Raw genomic sequence first — 22515 nt, forward strand, 5'->3', positions numbered from 1 at the left:
CTAAATTCCGATTGGCCCTTTCCGCTTCCGCTCAGGGACTGGCAACTGAGGGCCATCACTGACGCATGCGCGTCACCTGTTTCCGGCCGAAGACCGGGGTGTTCGCGCTTTCCCAGGCCGGGTGGAATTCCTATCTCACTTTCCTCGGCTTCAGTTTCTCTGTGGGCAATGGCTCCGGACTCAGGTCCCCTTCCTGAAGAGCCGCTCTTAAAGGTGCTACCCTTAGACGCTAAGGACAGGGGCACTCAGCGCTGTCGCTTGGGCCCGGCCGCCCTCCGCGCCTTGGGCGCGCACTTGGGCTCGGCGGTGAAGATCTCTCTGCCTGACGGCGGCTCCTGCGTCTGCACCGCCTGGCTGCGGCGGGACGGAGCAGACGGCTTTGTGCAACTGGATCCGCAGTGCGCGAGCCCCGGGGCGGCCGTGGAGGCTTCAGTGTTCCGGGGGAATCTCCGCTTAAGCAGCCTCCGCCTGGTGTCCTGCCCGTCGCTGCGGCACCTCAGTGTGTGGCCGGTGTTGCGGGAGGGGGCGGGCGCGCCCGGTGCCTCGAATCCAGCCGCGGTGCTGGAGGCGGCGCAGGAGCTTCTCAGGAACCGACCTGTCTCCCGGGGCCACGTGGTGACCGCTCCGCCGGGCGCCCCGGGTCCCGTAGCCGCGCTGCACATCGTCAGCGGGGCGCCCAGCCCGGATCCGGCCGGGCTAGTCACTCCTCGCACCCGCATCGGTCTCAGCGGGGTGCCTCCGTCGGAAGCGGAGCCACGGCCCGAGGTGCCCTTGGGGGGCCTTTCGGAGGCGGCCGACTCGCTGCGGGAGCTCCTCAGCCTGCCACTCCGCTACCCTCGCACCTTGGCGGCCCTGGGGCTGGCAGTGCCTCGCGGGGTGCTCCTGGCGGGTCCCCCCGGAGTGGGCAAGACTCAGCTAGTGCGGGCCGTGGTCCGGGAAGCGGGCGCGGAGCTGCTGGCAGTGAGCGCCCCAGCGCTACAGGGCGCCCGGCCCGGGGAGACCGAGGAGAACGTCAGGCAGGTCTTCCGGCGCGCGCGAGAGCTGGCCAGCCGCAGACCCACCCTCCTCTTCCTGGACGAGTTGGACGCCCTGTGTCCCCGGCGGGGCGGCCCACACCGAGCCCCCGAGAGCCGCGTGGTGGCCCAGGTGTTGACGCTGCTAGACGGCATCAGTGGGGACCGCGAGGTGGTGGTCGTGGCATCCACCAACCGGCCGGACGCTCTAGACCCAGCGCTGCGCAGACCGGGGAGATTTGACCGAGAGGTAAACAGGCGGGGCCAGTCAGACCTCTGTTCCTGGAACCTCGGCCTCTTCTGGCCTTGATTGGCTGCCCCTAGGCGGTTGCCACTTAGGTTTGGCAGTCGGTGAGGCTGGAGTGGGGCTTTGTGTGGTGCAGAGAACCTGTTCTCTGTCCTTGTGTGATCTGTGAGCCGGGACCTGTTTTTCCCGAGTCAAATTGAGAAGCAAGGTGGCCTTTAGGGATGAGTTTTGTTGTGCAGGTCCTGAAGATGAGTACCACCAGTAATGTTAATTTTTTAGGGAACTAGTTCAGCTATAAGTGTGTTCAACTCTTATGGATTTGGAATGAGAATTAAAATTAGGATAGCTTCAAGAAATGAGTGTGTTGAAATAAAAAGGGAGAAGTCGGGGAAGATCTAAATCAAAGCAGGCATTAATTATTCTGGACTTATTCATTCATTGTCAGGACACCAGCATCCTGACCCACAAGTGAGAAATTACCCACAATTGCTCCCTGAGTTGCCAGAAAGATTGAGTACTCAAAAGCTGAACTATTTTACAAGCTTTAGTCCCAAATTGATTCCTGATTAAATAGTTTGAATAGTGGTTAAGTGATATTTGAACTTTGTGTTAGGAATCTAAAGAGACAGATGATAATTGCACACTTTTAGCTTAATCTGTGCAGAACTAGAGCACATTTGTTTCTTTTTTGCATCATCTAGTACTTGTCTCCTGAATAAAATCCATAAGGGCAGGGACCTAGACTATCTGGTTTACTGTTGCACCCTTGGTTGGTAGAACTTGGGAAGTTGTAAAAAATAACAAAATGTTGTTAAATGACATACAGAGGGCCTCTGATTTTATGGTGGTGTGAACGCCATAGTCATTCAGTAGGAAACGTATTTTGAATTTTGATCTTTTGCCAGGCTAGTAATATACTGTAAAATGCTCTCTTGTGATGCTGGGCAGCCACGGTATCATGAGGGTAAACAGCTGACACGTTGACAACCGTTTTATACTCATCCAAACATTCTGTTTTTCACTTTCATACAGTATTCAATAAATTGTATGAGATACTCAAAACTTTATTGTAAAATAGGTTTTGTGCTAGATGATTTTGCCGAACCACCGGCTGATAATGTAAGTGCTCTGAGCATATTTAAGTAGGCTAGGTTAAGCTGTGATGTTCAGTACGTTAGGTATATTAAATGCATTATCCGCTTACTGTAATTCCAACTTATGATGCATTTATTGGGATGTAACCCCATCTTAAGGTGAGGAAGATCTGTATGTAATTTTCATTGTGCAACTATCCAGCCAGTGTTACTCCTCTGGAAAATTAGGATTTTAATATATTCAGAATCTATGGCATCCTTAAGAGTACATAGTTGTAGTGCCAGATTTGCTCAGTAAGTATACACTTTTGAGAGGATATAAATATTATACAATGTTTTAAGCTGTGTAAGCTTTAATTTCTCTTTTTTTGCTTTGCATATAGGTTGTCATTGGGACTCCCACACTTAAACAAAGAAAGGCGATACTCCAGGTGATTACCTCAAAGATGCCCATCTCCAGTCAAGTCGATTTGAGCCTCCTTGCAGAAATGACAGTTGGTTATGTTGGTGCGGACTTGACTGCACTTTGTAGAGAAGCTGCCCTGCACGCTCTCCTTCATAGTAAGAAGGTAGGAAGCACTGATTTATGACTGTGTATGTTGGCCTTTTCATTAATACAGCAAATTAATTTGGGATTAAACAAGTGGTAAGTACATTTTTTTTGGAACTTTTGATACCTTCCACAGTTATTTCTTACCTGTATTTCTACATCTCCGCTCCATGGGAATAGCATAAGACGGAAGGTGGGGATAGAGGGCTGAGTCTTTCAGGTCTACCAGGACATTTTCCCTCATTGCCAAAGGGAACTGCCTAGTGCAGAAGCCCAGAGCAGCTAGGGAAAAGATAGCGTGGCCCCCAGAAGAATCAAATGTATTTCTTTTTAATTTTTGGTTTTGTTTATTTTGAAGCAATTTCAGACTTAGAGAAAAGTTGTAAAAACAGTACAATTTCTGTATGTGCTTTACCTGGATTCTCCAAATGTAGCATTTTTCCAGTTTTGCTTTATCTTTCTGTCTTCTGTGTTATTATATGTATGTACGTACATATATATTTCTCTTCATATATATGTCATATATATGATATATATATGTCTAGTGTGTGTGTGAAACATTTGAGAATGTACTGTAGCCATGATGTCCCTTTAACCTTAAAATCTTAAGTATATATTTTCTAAAAACAAAGACTTGAACCACAGTATAATTATCAACATGAGGAAATTAACACTGACATGATACTTTTGTATAATCTCTGTAGACCTTATCCAAATTTCACTCTATCCTATTAATTTCCTTTCTAGCAGAAATTTAAAAAGGAAAAAAAAATAGTAATCCAAGATTACACATTGCATTTAGTTATCCTGATTTCTTAATATTCTTTAACCTAGAACCATTTTTAGTCTTTTTAATGGCTAACTTTTTAAGACTACAGGTTATTTTTTCTGTAGAGTATTCCTTGGTTTGGGTTTCACTGATGTTTCCTCATGATTGGATTCAGTTTTTGCATTTTTGGCAGAAGGGTCACAGAAATACTGTGTTCCCATTCCATCTGTTTTTTCCTTATTAATAAATATTTTGTAGGGAAAATAAATTTTTCTTTTCTTTTTTTTTTTTGAAAGTAAACTTTTCTAACCCAGGAGAAGATTGGGCACCTGGAATTTTTCTCTAAACTTGTCTTTGACATTGAAATCCTTAATTCATGACTACCTTTCTTTAAAATATTTAAGATGTTAGCTTTAAATTTAAAAAATTTTTTTTTTCAACGTTTATTTATTTTTGGGACAGAGAGAGACAGAGCCTGAACGGGGGAGGGGCAGAGAGAGAGGGAGACACAGAATCGGAAACAGGCTCCAGGCTCTGAGCCATCAGCCCAGAGCCCGACGCGGGGCTCGAACTCACGGACCGTGAGATCGTGACCTGGCTGAAGTCAGACGCTTAACCGACTGCGCCACCCAGGCGCCCCATAAGATGTTAGCTTTAAATATAATAGTTTTCAACACTATGGATTGGAAAATCTCTTCACTTTGTATGTAATAAGTAGTCATTAATCCTTAAACCCCTTCAGAAAAAAATTAATTTCAGCACCCGGAGGATTCTAGGACAAAGTTTTCGATCTCTATTGTAACTATTATAACATTAAAATTGCCTTTAATCTTGCAATTTTTAAAAACCAGTTTTTAGTTTGTTTAAATTATAAAAGGATGATTTATCATCCAAGGTTTGGAAAACCTTGTTACCTATATAATTTACATCCTTCCTCATTTCCATTTATTTTTACATGTACTCTGAAGGTGGGAAGGAGTTATGTGAACTTGTAAGTTCTCTTCTTCTGGGTTCAGAACCAAAACTGCTTGAAGACTTAATGACACTTCTCATGCATAGAGGTGTGAGAATATATGCCTTTTGAAGGGAGGATGAGAGCACCAGCGTTTGGGAAGGGAGATTTACATTTAGGATTCCCTCTGCTTTGAAGTTCCAGGTTTGACCTTAAACACCCTGGCTTAGGTGGACCAGCCAGCTGCTACTTCAGGAGGGGCCTGCCCAGGCATAGCTACCACAGGTGATGGCTGAGTTCATAAACAACCAGGGGAAGTGGAAGGAAGAAAGGCAAAAAGGAAGAAGGGACAGAGGCATCTGGGAAGGTACTGGCTTCACCTTTTTCTTCTTTACCCCTCTGGCAGCTGAGGGGCTACTGCTGCCTCCATCTATACCAGGGCAGACAAGGGATGCATTGAAGTTTGTTCAGCTTTTTGTGAAGTAATCCCATTAAAGGGTTTGAAATAGAGTTTAATACATACACACACAGGGGAAAGAATTTTATCTGCCTAAAAGAGTTCTTAGAATCAAGTGAGATAATATACATATAAGTGATCTTAGTTAGTGTTACTTAAAAATTAGTTAGGGGGTGCCTGGGTGGCTTAGGTCATGATCTCACAGTTCGTGGGTTTGAGCCCTGTGTCGGGCTCTGTGCTGACAGCTCAGAGCCTGGAACCCGTTTGAGATTCTGTGTCTCCCTCTCTGTCTGCCCCTCCTCTGTTTGCATTCTGTGTGTCTTTCTCTCTTTCAAAAATAAATTAACATTAAAAAAATAATTCAGGTACCCAATATCTAATACTCCTAGCCAGTTAGGAAAAAAAAAACTATTAAAAAAATTATTTAATAGTTTTCTTTGTGAGAAATTAAACAAAATAAAAATATTATAAAGAAAGTAAAAATTGCATGAAATCTCACCTCCCAGAGATTCTAATTTTTAGGAACATTGTTCAGAATAGCTCTCTTTCTCTCTCTCTCTCTCTTTCTATATATGTATGTACTTATATAATCTTATATAAATGGGATAGAATAGTTTCTTGTTGAAAATGGGAATTTTTGGGGCGCCTGGGTGGCTCAGTCAATTAGGCCTCCGACTTCAGCTCAGGTCATGATCTCGCGGTCCGTGGGTTCAAGCCCCGCGTCGGGCTATGTGCTGACAGCTCAGAGCCTGGAGCCTGTTTCAGATTCTGGGCCTCCTTCTCTCTCTGACCCTCCCCCATTCATGCTCTGTCTCTCTCTGTCTCAAAAATAAATAAATGTTAAAAAAATTTTTTTAAAAAGAAAGAAAATGGGAGTTTTTTTGACAACTAAGTGTTCAGAATTTGATATGAGGGTAAATCTTAAATATAGTACAGATATTACAAATAGATACTATAAATATAAGCAGTTTTTAACTGTAACAAAAAATCTGTTTCACTAGAATGATCAAGGAAATTGCAAGATTCTCCACAATGTAATCTTAAAGTGAAGGTGGACTTTCTAAGCATAACATAAAACCTAATGCCAAAAAGGAAATGGTTTACTAAGTTGACGATTTGGGAATGGCAAAACAATATATAAACAAAGACAAGACAAAAGACAGACTGGGAAAAAATACTTTGGCCTCTGACAAAAAGACCAATTACCTTGATATAGAAAGAATTCTCACAGATCAATAAGACCAACAATCTAAGAGAAAATGGGTAATAAAATATGAACAGGTGGGAGACAGTAAAAGCAGCCAATAAATGTGAAAAATCCTTGGGGCGCCTGGGTGGCTTGGTTGGTTAAGCGTCCGACTTCAGCTCAGGTCATGATCTCACGATCCGTGAGTTCGAGCCCCGCGTTGGGCTCTGTGCTGACAGCTCAGAGCCTGGAGCCTGTTTCAGATTCTGTGTCTCCCTCTCTCTCTCTGCCCCTTCCCTGTTCATTCTCTGTCTCTCTCTGTCTCAGAAATAAATAAATGTTAAAAAAAAAAAATTTTTTTTAAAATGTGAAAAATCCTCTACTTTCTTTAAAAATTAGTCTCTTTCAGTTATTTTTTAACTTTTTATTTTGAAATAATTAAAAACTTGAAGGAAAGTTGCAAAATAGAAAACTCCTGCTAAACCCTCCATCCAAATTCACCAATTGTTAACATTTTGCCAAATTAGCTTTATCATTCTCTCTCTCCTTCTCTGTCTCTAATTGTATATGTGTATACATATTACTTATTTTTTCTGAATCAATTGAGGATGGGTTGCATGCATCATATCCCATTAGTTATCTATTTCCTAAGAACAAGTATGTCTTTATACGTGACCACAATATGATTATGTATAATCATTATATTCATGAAATTTAACACGGACACAAAACGTTATCAAATCTACAGCCCATATTCTTATTTTGGTAGTTGTTTCAATCATCTTAGCATTTTTTCCCCTCCAATACAGGATCTTGTTCAGGTTAACATATTGCACTTAGTTTTTAGTTTCTTTTAATCTCCAGTACTCCCTTAGCTTTTTTAAATGACACATTTTACATTGACATTTTAGGTCAGTGATTTTATAAAATGCTTTTCAATTTGGGTTTGTCTGATATTTGTTCATAGTCAGGTTCAGCTTATGCATGCCCATTTGGAATACTCCATAAGTGATAGTGTGTCCTTAGGGTAATACACATGAAGGCACAGGATGTCTGCGTGCCCCTCGTTGGTGATGTCTCTCATCGGTGATTGACGTGATTAGCCAGTCCAAGTTTTGTCCAGTTTCTCCACTGTATAGTGGTGTGTTTCCCTTTGTAACTAATAAATCTGTGAAGAGACCCTTTGAGATCATGCTCCTTGGCATACTTCCCTCCCCTTTTTTGTACCCATAGATGATTCTTGCCCCAACAGCCTTTACTTTAAATGGTTGCAAAATAGCTAACTTTCTAATTCCATCATTCCCTCTACCTCACTCTTGATTGAAGAAATTTAATGAACGCAATAGTGGTTACGATTTCCTCTATCACACTGGCAGAAATTTAAAAGTTTGGTGATCTCCAGTGCTGGAGAGGTATGGGAAGAACAGCTTTATTTTATTGGTACAGCTTTGAGAGCAGTGTGATAATACCTGTCAAAATCATAAATGTGCATACTCTTAAATCCAGTAATTCTACTTGGAGGAAATTATATAAAATATTTGAACATGTGCACAAGCACTTTCACCTGTAGCTTTGTTTTTAATAACAAAATACTGGAAACAACCTAACATTCAACAGAAAGATGCAGTTGAATTATGGTACACTCATACAGCAGTGTCAGAAAGAGTGAGGTTGAACTATATTAATTGATAGAAAAGATTTCTAACATAAGTGGCACAAAAGTGCAGGTTAATTTGTACAGTGGTGTCCCATTTATGTATCTGTTTGAAAAGATGTATGTGTCCTTACCATCATAAAACATACTAGTGGCATACACAGAGAGTGGTTGACTTTCTCTAGAGATGTTAGTGGGGAGAGCTGGGAGAGGAGAGGAGACTTTTCATTTTTTTTGTATTGTGTGTGTAGGATTCTTTATAATGATAGCAAAATAGATTTATAATTCAAAAGAAGATTAAAAAAAAAAAGAAGAAGAAGTAATTGTGCTCTTGTATCACAAAAAGGCCCTGTAATTTTTGGTCTGATTTTGCTTTTTGGGGCATATTTCTTCAGAACCAGGACAACCCGACCATTGATGAAGCAGACTTCCTTGAAGCTTTTAAAAAGATTCAACCCTCATCCTTTCGAAGTGTCATTGGACTGATGGACATCAAGCCTGTTGGCTGGGAGCAGATTGGTGGCCTCGAAGATGTAAAACTGAAGTTAAAACAGGTGATAGAGTTTGCTTGCGCCAGTAGAATGGTAGAGTTGAAGTGTTAACACTTTTGTGATGAAGACAAACCGCACTTGCTGAAACTAATGCCATCCTAACATCTGAATCCGAGGGTTACTTCTCAGTCGTTGTTTTTAACTGGGCTTCTATAGGTGTCAGATACCATTCATCATATTTTCCTACCTCAACCTTCTCTTGTTTGTTGTTTTCTTTAAAGACTGTATAACCTAGAATGGAGTCAGCAGACTTTTTCTGTAGAGGGCCAGAGAGTAAACATTTTAGGTTTGGTGGGCCATACAGTCTTTATTGCAACCACTCAACTCGGTATTCATGGCATGAGAGCAGCCAAAGACAATATGTAATCACTACTTGCGTTCTGATGGAACTTTATTTATGGACACTGAAATCATAATTGTCACACGTCACAAAATATTCTTCTGATTTTCTTTTCAAGCATTTATTATTATTTTTTTTCAACGTTTATTTATTTTTGGGACAGAGAGAGATAGAGCATGAACGGGGAAGGGGCAGAGAGAGGGAGACACAGAATCGGAAACAGGCTCCAGGCTCTGAGCCATCAGCCCAGAGCCTGACGCGGGGCTCGAACTCACAGACCGCGAGATCGTGACCTGGCTGAAGTCGGACGCTTAACCGACTGCGCCACCCAGGCGCCCCTCTTTTCAAGCATTTAAAAGTGTAAGAGTGGTTCTTAGTTTGTGGGTGGTACAAACACAGATTTTTAGTTTACAGGCCCGAGTTTGCCCTGGGACTGATAAAAGCACAAAGTTATAATACACAGTATGGCCTGGGTGGCTACGGTTCTCACAGTGGATGCTAAGGAGCACAACTCTCCAGATCCTGTCACTGGCACTGCAGTTTCAGAAATTAATTTTGTTCATTTACCTTCAGGTGATCCTGCCATAAGGAACTAGATTTCTCTAACCCCATACGAAAGACTGATGTATAAGTATCACTACAATTTATTCATCATAACTAGAAGCTATATCTACAGTGAACCCTAGAATCCTTGTGTCCGTGGACCAGTGCATTTATAACATTCCCTAATTTTTTACATGCATTGTCTCATTTAATCTTCACAAAGCGCGTGAGAGATCAGCCACACTTCCTGTTGCGAACACTATTTCTTTAGCTTTGAGATGTTAAGCTTTCTTGCCTTTCTGAACATTCCGTTCCTTAATGTTGCCATAAGTGTTAGTACTCCAAGCTCCTAGGAATCCTCTTTTTGCATTCTGTGAGTCCATGATCTCAATATCCAGGGCTTTAGCTGTCCCCTGAAAACTGTTAACTCAAAAATCTTTATATCCAACACAGATAGTTCTTTTGATCATCAGAACTACTTAGCTGTCTGCCTACCAGGTAACTTCCAGGAATCTCAAACTCAGGACATCCATAGCTCAGCTAATCAACCCACCCTCCACACCTGGATTCTCTACCTCTGTGAATAAAGCCAGCAACCCATCTCCTAAGTCAGAAACCTGTCTTCTAAATGCAGGGGTCGTGCCATATGTGCACGTAAGTTCCCCTTTGGATTTAGAACATAGTCCCTGCAGGGGCGCCTGAGTGGCACAGTCAGTTAAGCATCTGACTTCAGGCTCAGATCATGATCTCAGGGTTCGCAAGTTCAAGCCCCGCATTGGGCTCTGGGCTGACAGCTTGGAGCCTGGAGCCTGGAGCCTCCTCAGGTTCTGTGCCTCCCTCTCTCTCTCTCTATCCCTCCCCAGCTCACATTCTGTCTCCCTCCTCTCTCAGAAATAAATAAAAACATTAATAAAAAAAAAAAAAGAGAGAGACAGAGAAACATGGTCCCTGCATAAAAGAGTTAATTTTATGTTTCACATCTACCCTTTCCAGTGCCTGTGACACATCCAGCCTTACTATTTTTGTAGTCAGAATTATTGCAAGAGACTTCTAACTGGTCGCCCTGCTTCTGTTTCTTTCTTTCCAGTCCATTCTCCATCCTGCTTCCTCAGTGCTGACTAAAACTTTCAAGGCTTAACCCAATCTGACTCCTACTTCCACTTTCATTCCATTACTCCTTGCTTCCCCTATTCTCCTTTCTGTTACTACTTACTGTTGGGATGAATAAGAGTTTCAAGTGTCTCTGTGTGTATTGTTCATTCCCGGTGGAATGCCGTTTTCTGGCCTCATTGTTAGTTTACAAGCCTGCCTCCCTAACTAAAATCTGAGTTCCCTTGCTACGGGGATCTTATCCTTTTTTAATAGAAAGACAATACATCAGTAGTTAAGAGTTTGCACTTCCTGATTTACATTGCCTGGTGGGGGGGGTGGGGAGGGGGACAGCCTTAGTTCTGCTGCCTCACTAGAAATAAGACCTGGGTGAATTACTTCACTGTTGTAAGTCTGAGCTTCTGCATCTATAAAAGTATGATGACAGTAAAACCACATACTCAGAGGTAATGGGGACTTGTTTACTATTTAGTTAACATTTGTAGAATGCTTACTTTGTGAAGGTGTCATTCTAGGTATGGGAATTTAAGTGGTAAACTTTATTTACATTCTAGCAGAGCCGAATGACAAACCCAACATGGAAAAATAATAATTTCAGATAGTGAATGAGTAAGTGCTCCCAAAGTAAAAGATGGGCAGTAGCATAGATTGGCGGGCGGGGATGGGGGTGGGTCTGCTTTAATTAAAGTAGTTGGGAAGACCTCTCCAAGGAAATGACATTTGAGCTGAGACTGAATGATGAGGGATAGCCACACAGATTTTGAAGGAGTGTTCAGGCAGAGAAAGAATAGCAAACAAAGGCCCTGAGATGGGAACAAACTGGGGTGTTTGGGAAACAGGCTGCATAAGGCCTTGTAATAGGAAGGAGTGGTAGGAAGAAGTTCAGATGTGGCTTTTATTCTAATTCTGATGGGAAGTCACTGTACGATTTGAAGCAGGAAATGATGTGACCTGAGTTAGGTTATAAGATCACTGGTTGCTGTGTGGAGAGTGGACTGCATTTCCAGCTCATAACAGGTACCTGAGAATTGTTGAGTGAACACTTGAATTTACTGGATCATATGATGTTTTATCATTATACTAAAACAATTGTCTCTTTTTGTGTACTTACAGAGTATTGAGTGGCCTCTAAAATTCCCTCGGGAATTTGTCAGGATGGGCCTGACACAGCCAAAGGGAGTTCTCCTGTATGGTCCCCCTGGATGTGCTAAAACCACCCTGGTGAGGGCCCTGGCCACAAGCTGTCATTGCTCTTTTGTTTCAGTGAGTGGAGCTGATCTCTTTTCTCCTTTTGTTGGAGATTCAGAAAAAGTCTTGTCTCAGGTTTGTTTGTTTATTTTCCCCCATATACTTAAGTGTTCTTTTGAATTTTCAAGATATGCCTTAAGGATACACCTTAGTTATTAAAAATATTACTGGCCTTTTTTTCAACTAGAAAAGTTATGTATATTTGTTTATAGAAAATTTAGGAAATATAGGAAAGTGTTAGGTAAGAAATCCTTTGTAATCTCTACCTACTGTTAACGTTTTGGTGAATTTCCTTTATTTTTTTGCTTTTATTTTAAATTTGAGGGCAGATTATATCTTCATCACGATTTTTTAAAATCATCATTTTTAAAACTCCATAGTATTAAATGTTTTGAAAATATGATTTTTAACCTGTACATAATACTCTATTCTTTCTTGTTCTATTCATTCCCCAATTCTTAAACATGTAGCAGCTTTCTCTTCTTTTTACATTTAAAAAATTATAAGTAGTAATACATAAAGCATATATTCACTTGAATACTGAGTAATGTATAGCTTTTCAATAATTTTATTTTCCCAACAAAAGGTATTTCGACAAGCAAGAGCAAATACTCCAGCAATTGTGTTTTTGGATGAAATTGATTCAATCTTGGGCTCTCGATCCATTAGGAAAACAGAATGTAATGTTCAAGAGCGTGTTCTTTCTGTTCTCCTGAATGAATTAGATGGTGTAGGACTGAAGACTACAGAGAGAAGAGGAAGTAAATCAGATCAACAGGGTAAATACAAGGAGCTGAGAAAAAACGAAGAGGTATTTATTAGCCAGAATATACAAAACCCAGGCCAATATTAAATACAGTGCATATACACTAGCTTTCCCTATGTGGATTCATCTCATAGAAGGAATTATGTAATTTCAGTTTGGCTGGATGTTTACAGAGCTGCTAAAAATTGTGATTTGGCTAGAAAAGATGAGGTAAATTTTATAATAAGTTATCTTAAATATATATGAATGTGAATTTTATTTTTCCTGAGATTTAGAAACCTAACGTTACATATTGCATAGAAAAGGGGTTTATTCTTATTTTTATATCCTGAAGAACCAGTGTTCATCCCTTTCTAAAAGTTTTTATATGAAACAAAACAAAACATTGTTATTACCAATGATCTTAGTAATTCACAACTTCCGATTTTCTTGAGGAATGGTTTCCTTGCTTATAATGAAATTAAAATGACCTTCAGAAGCCCCTTCTTCCCTTTCTGAGTCTCTTCCTATATAGAGTTTGATACCCTTAAATTACCCAACAGATCCGTTTTCTTTTATTCTTTCCTTGTTTTTACTTGTTTCCCAGTTGAAAAATCATTCCACGGGAGAGTCTTACAGCTCTTTAGAAATATATGACACTAGAATCTGAAGGGACCCATGAGATTTTCTAATCAAATTTTCTTGTAACACAGGAATTCCTTCTACAGCATCTGACAGGTGTTCACTCACCTCTGCTAAAATTTTGCAGATACAGGGAATTCACTACTTTGAGAGATCACATTAATGGTGAACTACTCTGATTATTCAGTTCAATTGAAAAGAAAAAAATGTTTTAATTCCAGTGTAGTTAACATATAGTGTTATACTAGTTTCAGGTATACAATTTGGTGATTCAACAATTCCATGTATTACTCAGTGCTCATCATGATTACTCTTTAATCCCCATCACCTATTTCACCACCCACCCTGCCTCCTCCCCTCCCCTCTGTTTTCTATAGTTAAGAGTCTGTTTTTTGGTTTGTTTCTCTCTCTCTCTCTTTTTTTTTTTTTACCTGTGTCCATTTGTTTTGTTTCTTAAATTCCACATATGAGTGAGATCATATGGTATTTGTCTTTCTCTGGCTTATTTCACTTAGCATTATACTCTCTAGAGTCATTCATGTTGCAAATGGCAGGACTTCATTCTTTTTTATGGCTGAATATTCCATTGTATATATACCATATCTTTATCCATTCATCTATCAGTGGATACTTGGGCAGCTTCTGTAATTTGGCTGTTATATAATGCTACAGTAGGGGTGCCTGGGTGGCTCAGTAGGTTAAGTGTCCAACTTTTTTTTTTTTTAATTTTTGTTAAGGTTTATTAATTTTTGACAGAGAGAGAGAGAGAGAGAGAGAGAGAGAGAGAGAGAGCACGCGCATGAGTGGGGGAGGGGCAGAGGGAGGGAGACACAGAATCTGAAGCAGGCTCCAGGCTCTGAGCTGTCAGCACAGAGCTCGGCACCGGGCTCGAACTCACGGACCATGAGATCATGACCTGAGCCGAAGTTGGACGCTCAATCGACTGAGCCACCCAGGCACCCCAAGTGTCCAACTTTTGCTCAGGTTGTGATCTCATGGTTTGTGGGTTCCAGCCCAGTGTCGGGCTCTGTGCTGACAGCTCAGAGCCTAGAGCCTGCTTCAGATTCTGTGTCTCCTTCTCTCTCTGCTTCTTCCCCACTCGTGCTTTGTCTCTGAAAGCTTGTTTCCCTTGCCTCAGGAGACAAGAAAAATGTTGTTATAGCTGATGCAGAGAAATTACTGCCTGTGCTCTCTTTAAGGATTTTTATGGTTTCAGGTCTCACAATTAGGTCCTTAATTCATTTTGAGTTTATTTTTCCGTATGGTGTAAGAAAATAGTCCAGTTTCATTCTTTTGCATGTAGCTGTCCAGTTTTCCCAACACCATTTGTTGAAGAGACTGTCTTTTTCCCATTGCATATTCTTGCCTCCTTTGTTGAGGCAAAGGCACCATATAATTGTGAATTTATTTCTGGGCTTTCTATTCTGTTTTATTGATCTATGTGTCTATTTTTGTGCCAATACCATCGGTACCATACTGTTTAGATTACTGCAGCTTTGTAGTGTAATTTGAAATCTGGGATTATGAGGCTTCCATCTTTGTTTTTCTTTTTCAAGGTTACTTTGCGGTCTTTTGTAGTTCCATACAAATTTTAGCATTCTTGTTCTAGTTCTATGGCAAGTGCTGTTGGTATTTTGATAGAGATTGCATTAAATCTGTAGATTGCTGGGTAGTATAGACATTTTAACAATATTTGTTCTTCCAGTCCATGAGCATGGGATGTCGTTTCATTCTTCAATTTCTTTCATCAGTGTTTTATGATTTTCAGAGTACACAGGGCTTTCACCTCCTTCGTTAAGTTTAATTCCTCGGTATTTTATTACTTTTGGTGCAGTTGTAAATGGGATTGTTTTTTAAATTCTCTTTCTGCTGTTTCATTATTAGTGTATAGAAATGCAATGGATTTCTGTACTTTGAGTATCCTGCAACCTTACTGCATTCATTTATCAGTTCTAGCAGTCTTTCGGTGGAGTCTTTTGGATTTTCTTAATATAGTATCGTGTCGTCTGTGAATAGTGAAAGTTTTACTTCCTCCTTGCCATTTTTGGTGCCTTTGTTTCTTTTTGTTGCCTGATTGCTGTGGTTAGGACTTTTTTAGTCCAGTGTTGAATAAAAGTAGTTGAGAGTGGACATCTCTGTCCTGTTCTTGAGACCTTAGGGAAAAGCTCTCAGTTTTTTTTTTTTTTTATCACTGAGTATGATGTTAGCTGTGGTTTTTTTCATATATGGACTTTATTATGTTGGGGTATGTTCCCTCTAAACCTATTTTGTTGAGGGTTTTTATCATGAATGGATGTTGTACTTTGTCAGTTGCTTTTTGTGCATCTATTGAGAGGATCATATGGTTCTTGTCCTTTCTCTATTGATGTATCACATTGATTGATCTGAGAATATTGAACCACCCTTGCATCCCAGGAATAAATCCCACTTGATTGTGGTGAATGATTTTTTTTAATATATTGTTGGATTCAGTTTGCTAATATTTTGTTGAGGATTTTTGCATTCATGTACATCAGAGATACTGGCCTTTAGTTCTCTTTTATTGTGGTATCTTTATCTGGTTTTGGTATCAGGGTAATGCTGGCCTCAAAGAATGAATTTGGAAGTTTTCCTTCTTCTATTTTATGGAATAGTTTGAGAAGAACAGGTATTAACTCTTCTTTAAAAGTTTGGTAGATTTCCCCTTTGAAGCCATCAGGTCCTGGACTTTTTGAACTCGCAACAAACAATTTTGAATGCTTAGCCTGTGTAAGGCCTTGCCCTGACTGCTTTTCGGTATTTCTTACCTTCATCTAGGATTTACCCATCTTCAGCTTATGTTGTCATATTTCTGCCTCTGGAAAGAAAAATAAATACAAAGTAAAGTAGATCTCCATCTTCTAGGACATTAGAGCCAGGGTGTTTCATAGCCATACATCTCTACCTGTTAGTCATATGCTTTGTCTTTTCAAGTCATCTACCAATCATTCACTGGGGCTCAGGTACATTCAGTAGGTGTTCTCTGCTGTGGTGTAGGCTTTCCATTGGTTCTCACATGGAGAGATGTCCCCCAGGATTGGCCAGTTCTTTCACCACACACAGAAAGTAGTTCTTTGGTTAATAATTTGTATTTGCATACCTTGAGATCAAGAAGGGGGTATAAGCATTCCCGTCCCAAGAAAAGGATATGCTTATTTAAAAATAAATGGACCCTTCTTATCTATATTTCTTAAAAATGTAATAACGAACAACTTATTGACATTAGTTTTGTGTTGTGTATTTTCCCTCAGTTAGAGTTGCAAGAAGTTTTTAATAGAAATGTCATGATTGTTGCTGCAACAAATAGACCTGATGTATTAGATGATGCCTTATTACGACCTGGAAGATTAGATAAGATTATTTATATTCCACCTCCAGATGAAAAGGTAATTGTACATGTTTTACTCTATGTTAGGATTCTTAATACATCAGTGTTGGAGCTGTAAGGAGCCTGGCAGCATTGAATCCCAAACTGGATATATATGTACCTGGTGTGTGTCTTACACTGGGCTCTGCATTCTTCCTCGCCTGGTGGCCCTTCATAAAGTCATAATTTTGATCTGCTTTTGCTGGATACTCTGGGCATATTTTCAGAGAAACATAAGCTTAAAAGTTAAAAGTAGTTGCCTTATTTCATTATTGTGGCAGACTGAAAAAATATCGAGCTTATTAGGTATACTCAACATTATTTTACAACTAGAATGGAGGAATCCTAAAATGTCTGGAGAATATATGTATCTGTATCCTTATTTTACAGTGGGAAAATCTGACGTTAGAGTGATTACACAATGTATCCATAGTCAAAGAATCAGTAAATCTTTTGCCCTTGACATCTACAGCCACTGATAGGGAGAGACTAATGACAAAGAATGAATTTTTTCCTCCCTTCCTAAAAAATAAATAAATAAATATTTAAATGTCTGTTTATTTTTCAATTATGTCTGGATAAGTCATGTGTTTCCTTCTTAATCCATGTCTGATAACACTATTTGTACCCAAAAGAAGGGGATTCATCATGTCTCTTAAAGAAATATATCTACCATCAGCTATTTTATTTTATTTTATTTTATTTTTCAACGTTTATTTATTTTTGGGACAGAGAGAGACAGAGCATGAACGGGGGAGGGGCAGAGAGAGAGGGAGACACAGAATCGGAAACAGGCTCCAGGCTCTGAGCCATCAGCCCAGAGCCTGACGCGGGGCTCGAACTCATGGACCGCGAGATCGTGACCTGGCTGAAGTCGGACACTCAACCGACTGCGCCACCCAGGCGCCCCTACCATCAGCTATTTTAAAAATGATGATAAAAGTGTTAGAAATTTATCATGTCATTATTTGTACCATTGTCATATGAGCCATTGATGAAGTACTTTTTCTTATCTCTTCAGAAGTGATTCTTTCTTATTGTTTAATCATTAAAATATACATAACACGTTCTCTGTAGTATGACAGGAAACACTCCCTTGAAATATTTTAATCTAGCTTTGTGTCACACATAAATGTTATAAGATTATAAACATATTACTTTTAATTTTGTTCCAGGGCAGGCTTTCTATTTTGAAAGTCTATACCAAAAACATGCCAATGGGACCCGATGTTTCCTTAGAAAACCTAGCAGCAGAAACCTGTTTTTTCTCTGGTGCTGATCTTGGAAACCTTTGCAAAGAAGTAAGTTAATTAGTGAAGGAACATATGGTTGAGAACATTTCTTCATTTATTCAGATCTTCATTCACTTGGTAGCATTTACTGAAGGACTGCTATGGGGTGGGCACTGTGGAAGGTGAAACAGATGTCGCCACTGCCCTTCCCTTCCAGAGCTTACAGGTCCATGGCAAGTTGCAGAGAGGCAAATTGTAGTACTCAGTTGGCAACTGAAAATATGTGGTGAATCAGGAAGTTCAGGGTGTTGTGGGACTGAACCAGACTTGGGGGCATCAGAGAAGGCTCTCGTGTGTAAACTGAGATTGGAAGGATGGTGAGACCATTGACCAGGCTAAGAGAGGGGAGAAAATGTGCGGACGACTGGAGTAAGAGATAACATGCCTTTATTGAGGAGATGGACAATGGCCAGATCACACAGGTCCTTGTAAGCCACTTTAAGGAATTTAGACTTTGAGAGTAAAAGAAGCCATCGTAGGTGTTTCCTTTTCCATAACCTTTTATTAAATGTACTGTTCAGGAAAGTGCACAGACCATAAGGATATGGTTCACTGAATTAACATAAAATGAACACACTGCGTAACTACCAAGAAAGAGAACATTATCAATACCCCAGAAGCTTCGCTTGGGGCTTTCCCAATCTCTCTCCCAAAAGGGAAGTACTCTTCTGACTTCCAGCACTGGAGATTAGTTTGCATATTTTTGAACTTTATAAAAATAGGACCATACTGTATACTTTTATGTCTGCTTCTTTAACTCAGGATTATGTTTGTGAAATTCATCTGTGATTTTGTGCATAACAGTAGTTTGTGCATGCCCATCACTTTATGGTTTATGAATATACTGTGTTCATTCTTTTGAACGTTTGGGTTACGACTTTTTTTTATAAATTGTGCTGCTGTGAACAATCTTGTGTATGTGTCTATATATACTTATAGAGAGAATTGCTATGTTATAGAGTATGTGTTTGACCTTTTCCTTTATGATCAGTGTTGTGTCCTATTTAAAAACTCCTACTCTGGGGTACCTGGGTGGCTCAATCAGTTAAACATCTGACTCTTGATTTTGGCTCAGGTCATGATCTCGTGGTTTGTGAGTTTGAGCCCTGCATCAGCTCTGCACTGACAGTGTGGAGCCTGCTTGGGATTCTCTGTCTCCCTCTCTCTTTCTGCCCCTACCCCATTCATGTGCACATACTGTCTCTCAAAATAAATAAACTTAAAAAAAAACAACAAAAAAACTACTCTGAGGTCAGGGAGATAGTCTCTCATCTATAAATATTTTTATGGGCTCATAGTGTATATATTATTATTACAACTTGCATTTTCTTTTTTCCCATTTAAGGCTAGAGTTTAATGTAGAAGAAATGATGATCCATTGAGACAACTTTTAAACACCATATTTAACTTTTTAATATTTGGTCATGAGTGTTGGAATTCTGAGAAGTGGGACTGAGGTTTTTACACTTAGGTTTTGAAGTATTGCCATAAATTGTAAAAAATGAAGCACATTAATTACTTCCTATTGTTTGTCTCTTATAGGCTGCCTTGCTGGCTCTGCAAGAAAATGGACTAGACGCAACCACAGTGAAACAAGAGCACTTCCTGAAATCACTGAAGACTATAAAACCGTCCTTAAGTCACGCGGACTTGACTTTATATGAAAACTTATTTCAGGAACAAGGATTATCTAACTTAGAGGATTTTTAAAAATTACGTTACATCCCTGCTCAAGGATTAATTGAACTGTGAACTTGCTCTATGATTTGCAACTTCGCATTTTTAGAGTTTGTGTGTATCATTTCCTGTAAATAAAAGGGATAAGCACCTGATAAGCTCAAGTTCATCTTATTTCTAAAAAGTATATGAAAATACCATAATTTGGGAAGAGAGTATATGTATGTTGATTTTTGTAATGGGGATGGTGGTTGCTTTTGTTTGTTTGGGGTTGGGTTTTTTTTTAAGTTTTGTTTATTTTTGAGAGAGAGAGAGAGAGAGTGAGAGAGCAGGGGAGGGGTAAAGAGAAAGGAAGACAGAGGATCCCAAGCAGGTTCCATCTGCCAGTGCAGAGCCCAACCTAGGGCTCAAACTCAGAAACACTTAGATCGTGACCTAAGCCAAAATCAGGAGTCAGATGCTCAACCAACTGAGCCACCCAAGCACCCTGGGTTGATTGCTTATAGGAAAGTTGCAAGAATTGTACAAAGAACTCTTATGTTCTCTTAAACCAGAATCACCAATTTTTAACATTTTGCCGTATTTACTTTCTCCTTTTTTATATATACATAAACACAGTATTTTTCAGAACTATTTAAGAATAGATTTTATGTATCATGCCCCTTTACCCCTTGATACTTCAGTGTACATTTTTTAAGATTTTATTTTTAAGTAATCTCTACACCCAACATGGGGCTCGAACTCAAAGCCCTGAGATTGAGTCTCATGCTCCACCAACTGAGCTAGCCAGGCGCCCCTTCAGTGGATATTTCTTACAAATGTGATTATTTATTATGTAACCATGGTGTATTTATCAAGCTCAGGAAATTTAACATGGATACAATATTTTAATCTTATAAATTTCATCTATGGTCTCCACAGTAATGTTTTTCTAGTTACAGGATCCAGTCTCAGATCATACATTGCATTTAGTTATCATGTATCTTTAACCTCTTTAGATTTGTAACAGTTCCTCAGTCTTTCTAGACCTTGACATTTTTTGAAGAGTACAGACTAACTACTTAATAGAACCACTGGCTTCTGATTTGTGTTTGCCTGCTTTTGCATCTAGATTCAGGCTATGCATCACCAGTGGTGCACTACATAAATGCTGTGTTATCAGAGATTACAGCTGGAAGCACGTGAGTCTACTCATATTGGTGGTGTTGATTTTGATCACTTGTTCACAGTATTGTCCAATTTCTCCACGTATAGCTGTAATTTTCCTTTTGCAATTCTAAACAATTTTTAAGGAGCTAGTGATATGTATGTTTTTATTTCCTTTTACTACAAAAGTAATAGAATGTTAGAAAATACAGATAAACACAAAGAAAATACTTGGATATTTAACCTTTTAGCCCCTTATGCATGTGTAGATCTTTTTTTTTAAACCAAAAATGCATGGTATAGCTCTTAACTTGTTTTTCTCACTTAACAGTGTCTGTCTGGTAAGCATCTTACTGAGCCTTTCTTCACCAAGGAGGTGCCATACGAGATGCTGGAGTGTAAATGGATGAGATGGACATGCCGCTGTAGGCCAGCTGTGAGCACAGACCTCAGACAAATCATGCAGTGAATTAAGCACAACAAAGATGTGCTTCAAAACAAGTGTAGGGTGCTGGAGAGCATAGTGCATGACACATGCGAGTTATAAATGTTACACAGTCGGGAAGTTTCCTATTTTTTTTTTTTTTTAATTCTTAATGTGTATTTATTTTGAGAGAGAGGGAAAGAGCATGAGCAGGGGAGGGGCAGAGAGAAGAGAGAAAGAATCCCAGGCAGGCTCTGTGCTTGGGGTTTGAACTACGAACCAGGAGATGATGTGCTGAACTGAAATTGAGAGTTGACACTTAACCGACTGAGCCACCCAGGTGCCCCTGTTTTGTTTTGTTTTGTTTTTTGTAATGTTAAGTTATTTTTGAGAGAGAGAGGGAGGGAGATAGGATCCGAAGGAAGCTCAGAGCTGTCAGCACAGAGCCTGATGCGAGGGCTTAAACTCACAAACCATGAGTTCATGACCCAAGCCACAGTCAGCCGTCCAACCAACTGAGCCACCCAAGTGCCCTGAAAGTTTCCTATTTCTGACTGGAACCAGGTCTGTTGATTAAGCAAAACCTCACTACTTGGGAATAATTAAAAGACCGGTCTTATTTATAGGCATAAAATAGAATGCAATTAAAATTATTCTAACAAACTGACCCCTTTTGAATAGTAGGGAAGACACCCAGAAACCTTATTAGAATTCTGACCATTCATGTTCTCTCGGCTACTAATTTTATGGGTAAGGTAGCCATTAAGGCTTCACCATCCTAGTGCTGAGACATCTTGGCCCTTAACTCAGACTCTAGCTATGGACTCCTTGTTTTCCCTAGAAAAAGTTTCTAGTGTCCAGACTGGAAATGTAGTACCTGCACATTGTTTAGAGACTGAGTTTTGATTTGAAAATGTCTTTTTAAATTGTAATGGTAACTTCTCAACAAAACTTTGGAAGCCCCCTGAGAACAAAAACCATGTGTCTCCTCTCATTGAAAAACTTGATAAATAATGAAGTCAGATCAAGGATTTCTTTGGATCAGTTTTAATGTGATTTGAAGATGGCTCTGGGCAACTTGTAAAAGCTGTGTTCTTAATCAGTGAGAAAAGAATACTTCAGCTTCCGAGCACCTGGGAAGTGTGAACAGCTTTCCCTATACACTGAGCCGAAACTCTTTTCTGAGCCACAATTAACAGCTATAAACAATATAGTGTACTCCCAGACATTCCAAAATTAAGCAAATGCAGTTTTTACTAAACCTGGTAACTAGGTAGACACTGAAGGATGGGCAGAAAGAATTTCAACAAAAAATATTTTTCTTATAAAGACTAAGCTGGGCTGGTTAAAATCTAAGTTGAAATTCTTAGACTGGGAGCCAAGCAGCCATGGTTCAACACCCCTGTAAAGGGCATCAGCTAGAGAAGGTTCTAGAAGTTACTGGCAATTAAGGTGGGGTGGGGAGGCTTCCTGAAGGAATTATAGGCTTT

General features: G+C 39.9%; 1 protein-coding gene across 2 annotated transcripts; it reads left to right on the plus strand.

Moving 5' to 3' along the window:
• Window positions 1-82: 82 nt before the first annotated feature.
• On the plus strand, window positions 83-19610 carry AFG2B (AAA ATPase AFG2B). Of its 2 annotated transcripts, XM_040492578.1 has the most exons (8): window positions 83-1263; window positions 2738-2923; window positions 8318-8476; window positions 11580-11789; window positions 12301-12525; window positions 16371-16505; window positions 17662-17787; window positions 19321-19610. In XM_040492578.1, the coding sequence occupies exons 1-8, from the start codon at window positions 169-171 to the stop codon at window positions 19486-19488; spliced, it is 2304 nt and encodes a 767-aa protein (XP_040348512.1). In that variant the 5' UTR covers window positions 83-168; the 3' UTR covers window positions 19489-19610. The 2 variants fall into 2 exon arrangements, with proteins under 2 accessions (XP_040348512.1, XP_040348513.1); XM_040492579.1 differs by lacking the exons at window positions 17662-17787; window positions 19321-19610 and having other exon boundaries at window positions 12301-12493; window positions 16371-16503.
• Window positions 19611-22515: the final 2905 nt, after the last annotated feature.

The sequence above is a fragment of the Herpailurus yagouaroundi genome, unplaced genomic scaffold (assembly GCF_014898765.1).
Source record: "Herpailurus yagouaroundi ecotype Mexico unplaced genomic scaffold, PumYag 184, whole genome shotgun sequence".
NCBI lineage: Eukaryota > Metazoa > Chordata > Mammalia > Carnivora > Felidae > Herpailurus > Herpailurus yagouaroundi.

What these genes read in the sequence shown, in the direction of transcription:
- AFG2B (XM_040492578.1), top strand. Translation starts at nt 169, where the DNA reads ATGGCTCCGGACTCAGGTCCCCTTCCTGAAGAGCCGCTCTTAAAGGTG. An exon ending in CTCTCCTTCATAGTAAGAAG is followed by an intron (nt 2,924 to 8,317) that starts GTAGGAAGCACT and finishes ATATTTCTTCAG; the next exon opens with AACCAGGACAACCCGACCAT. An exon ending in TTCCACCTCCAGATGAAAAG is followed by an intron (nt 16,506 to 17,661) that starts GTAATTGTACAT and finishes ATTTTGTTCCAG; the next exon opens with GGCAGGCTTTCTATTTTGAA.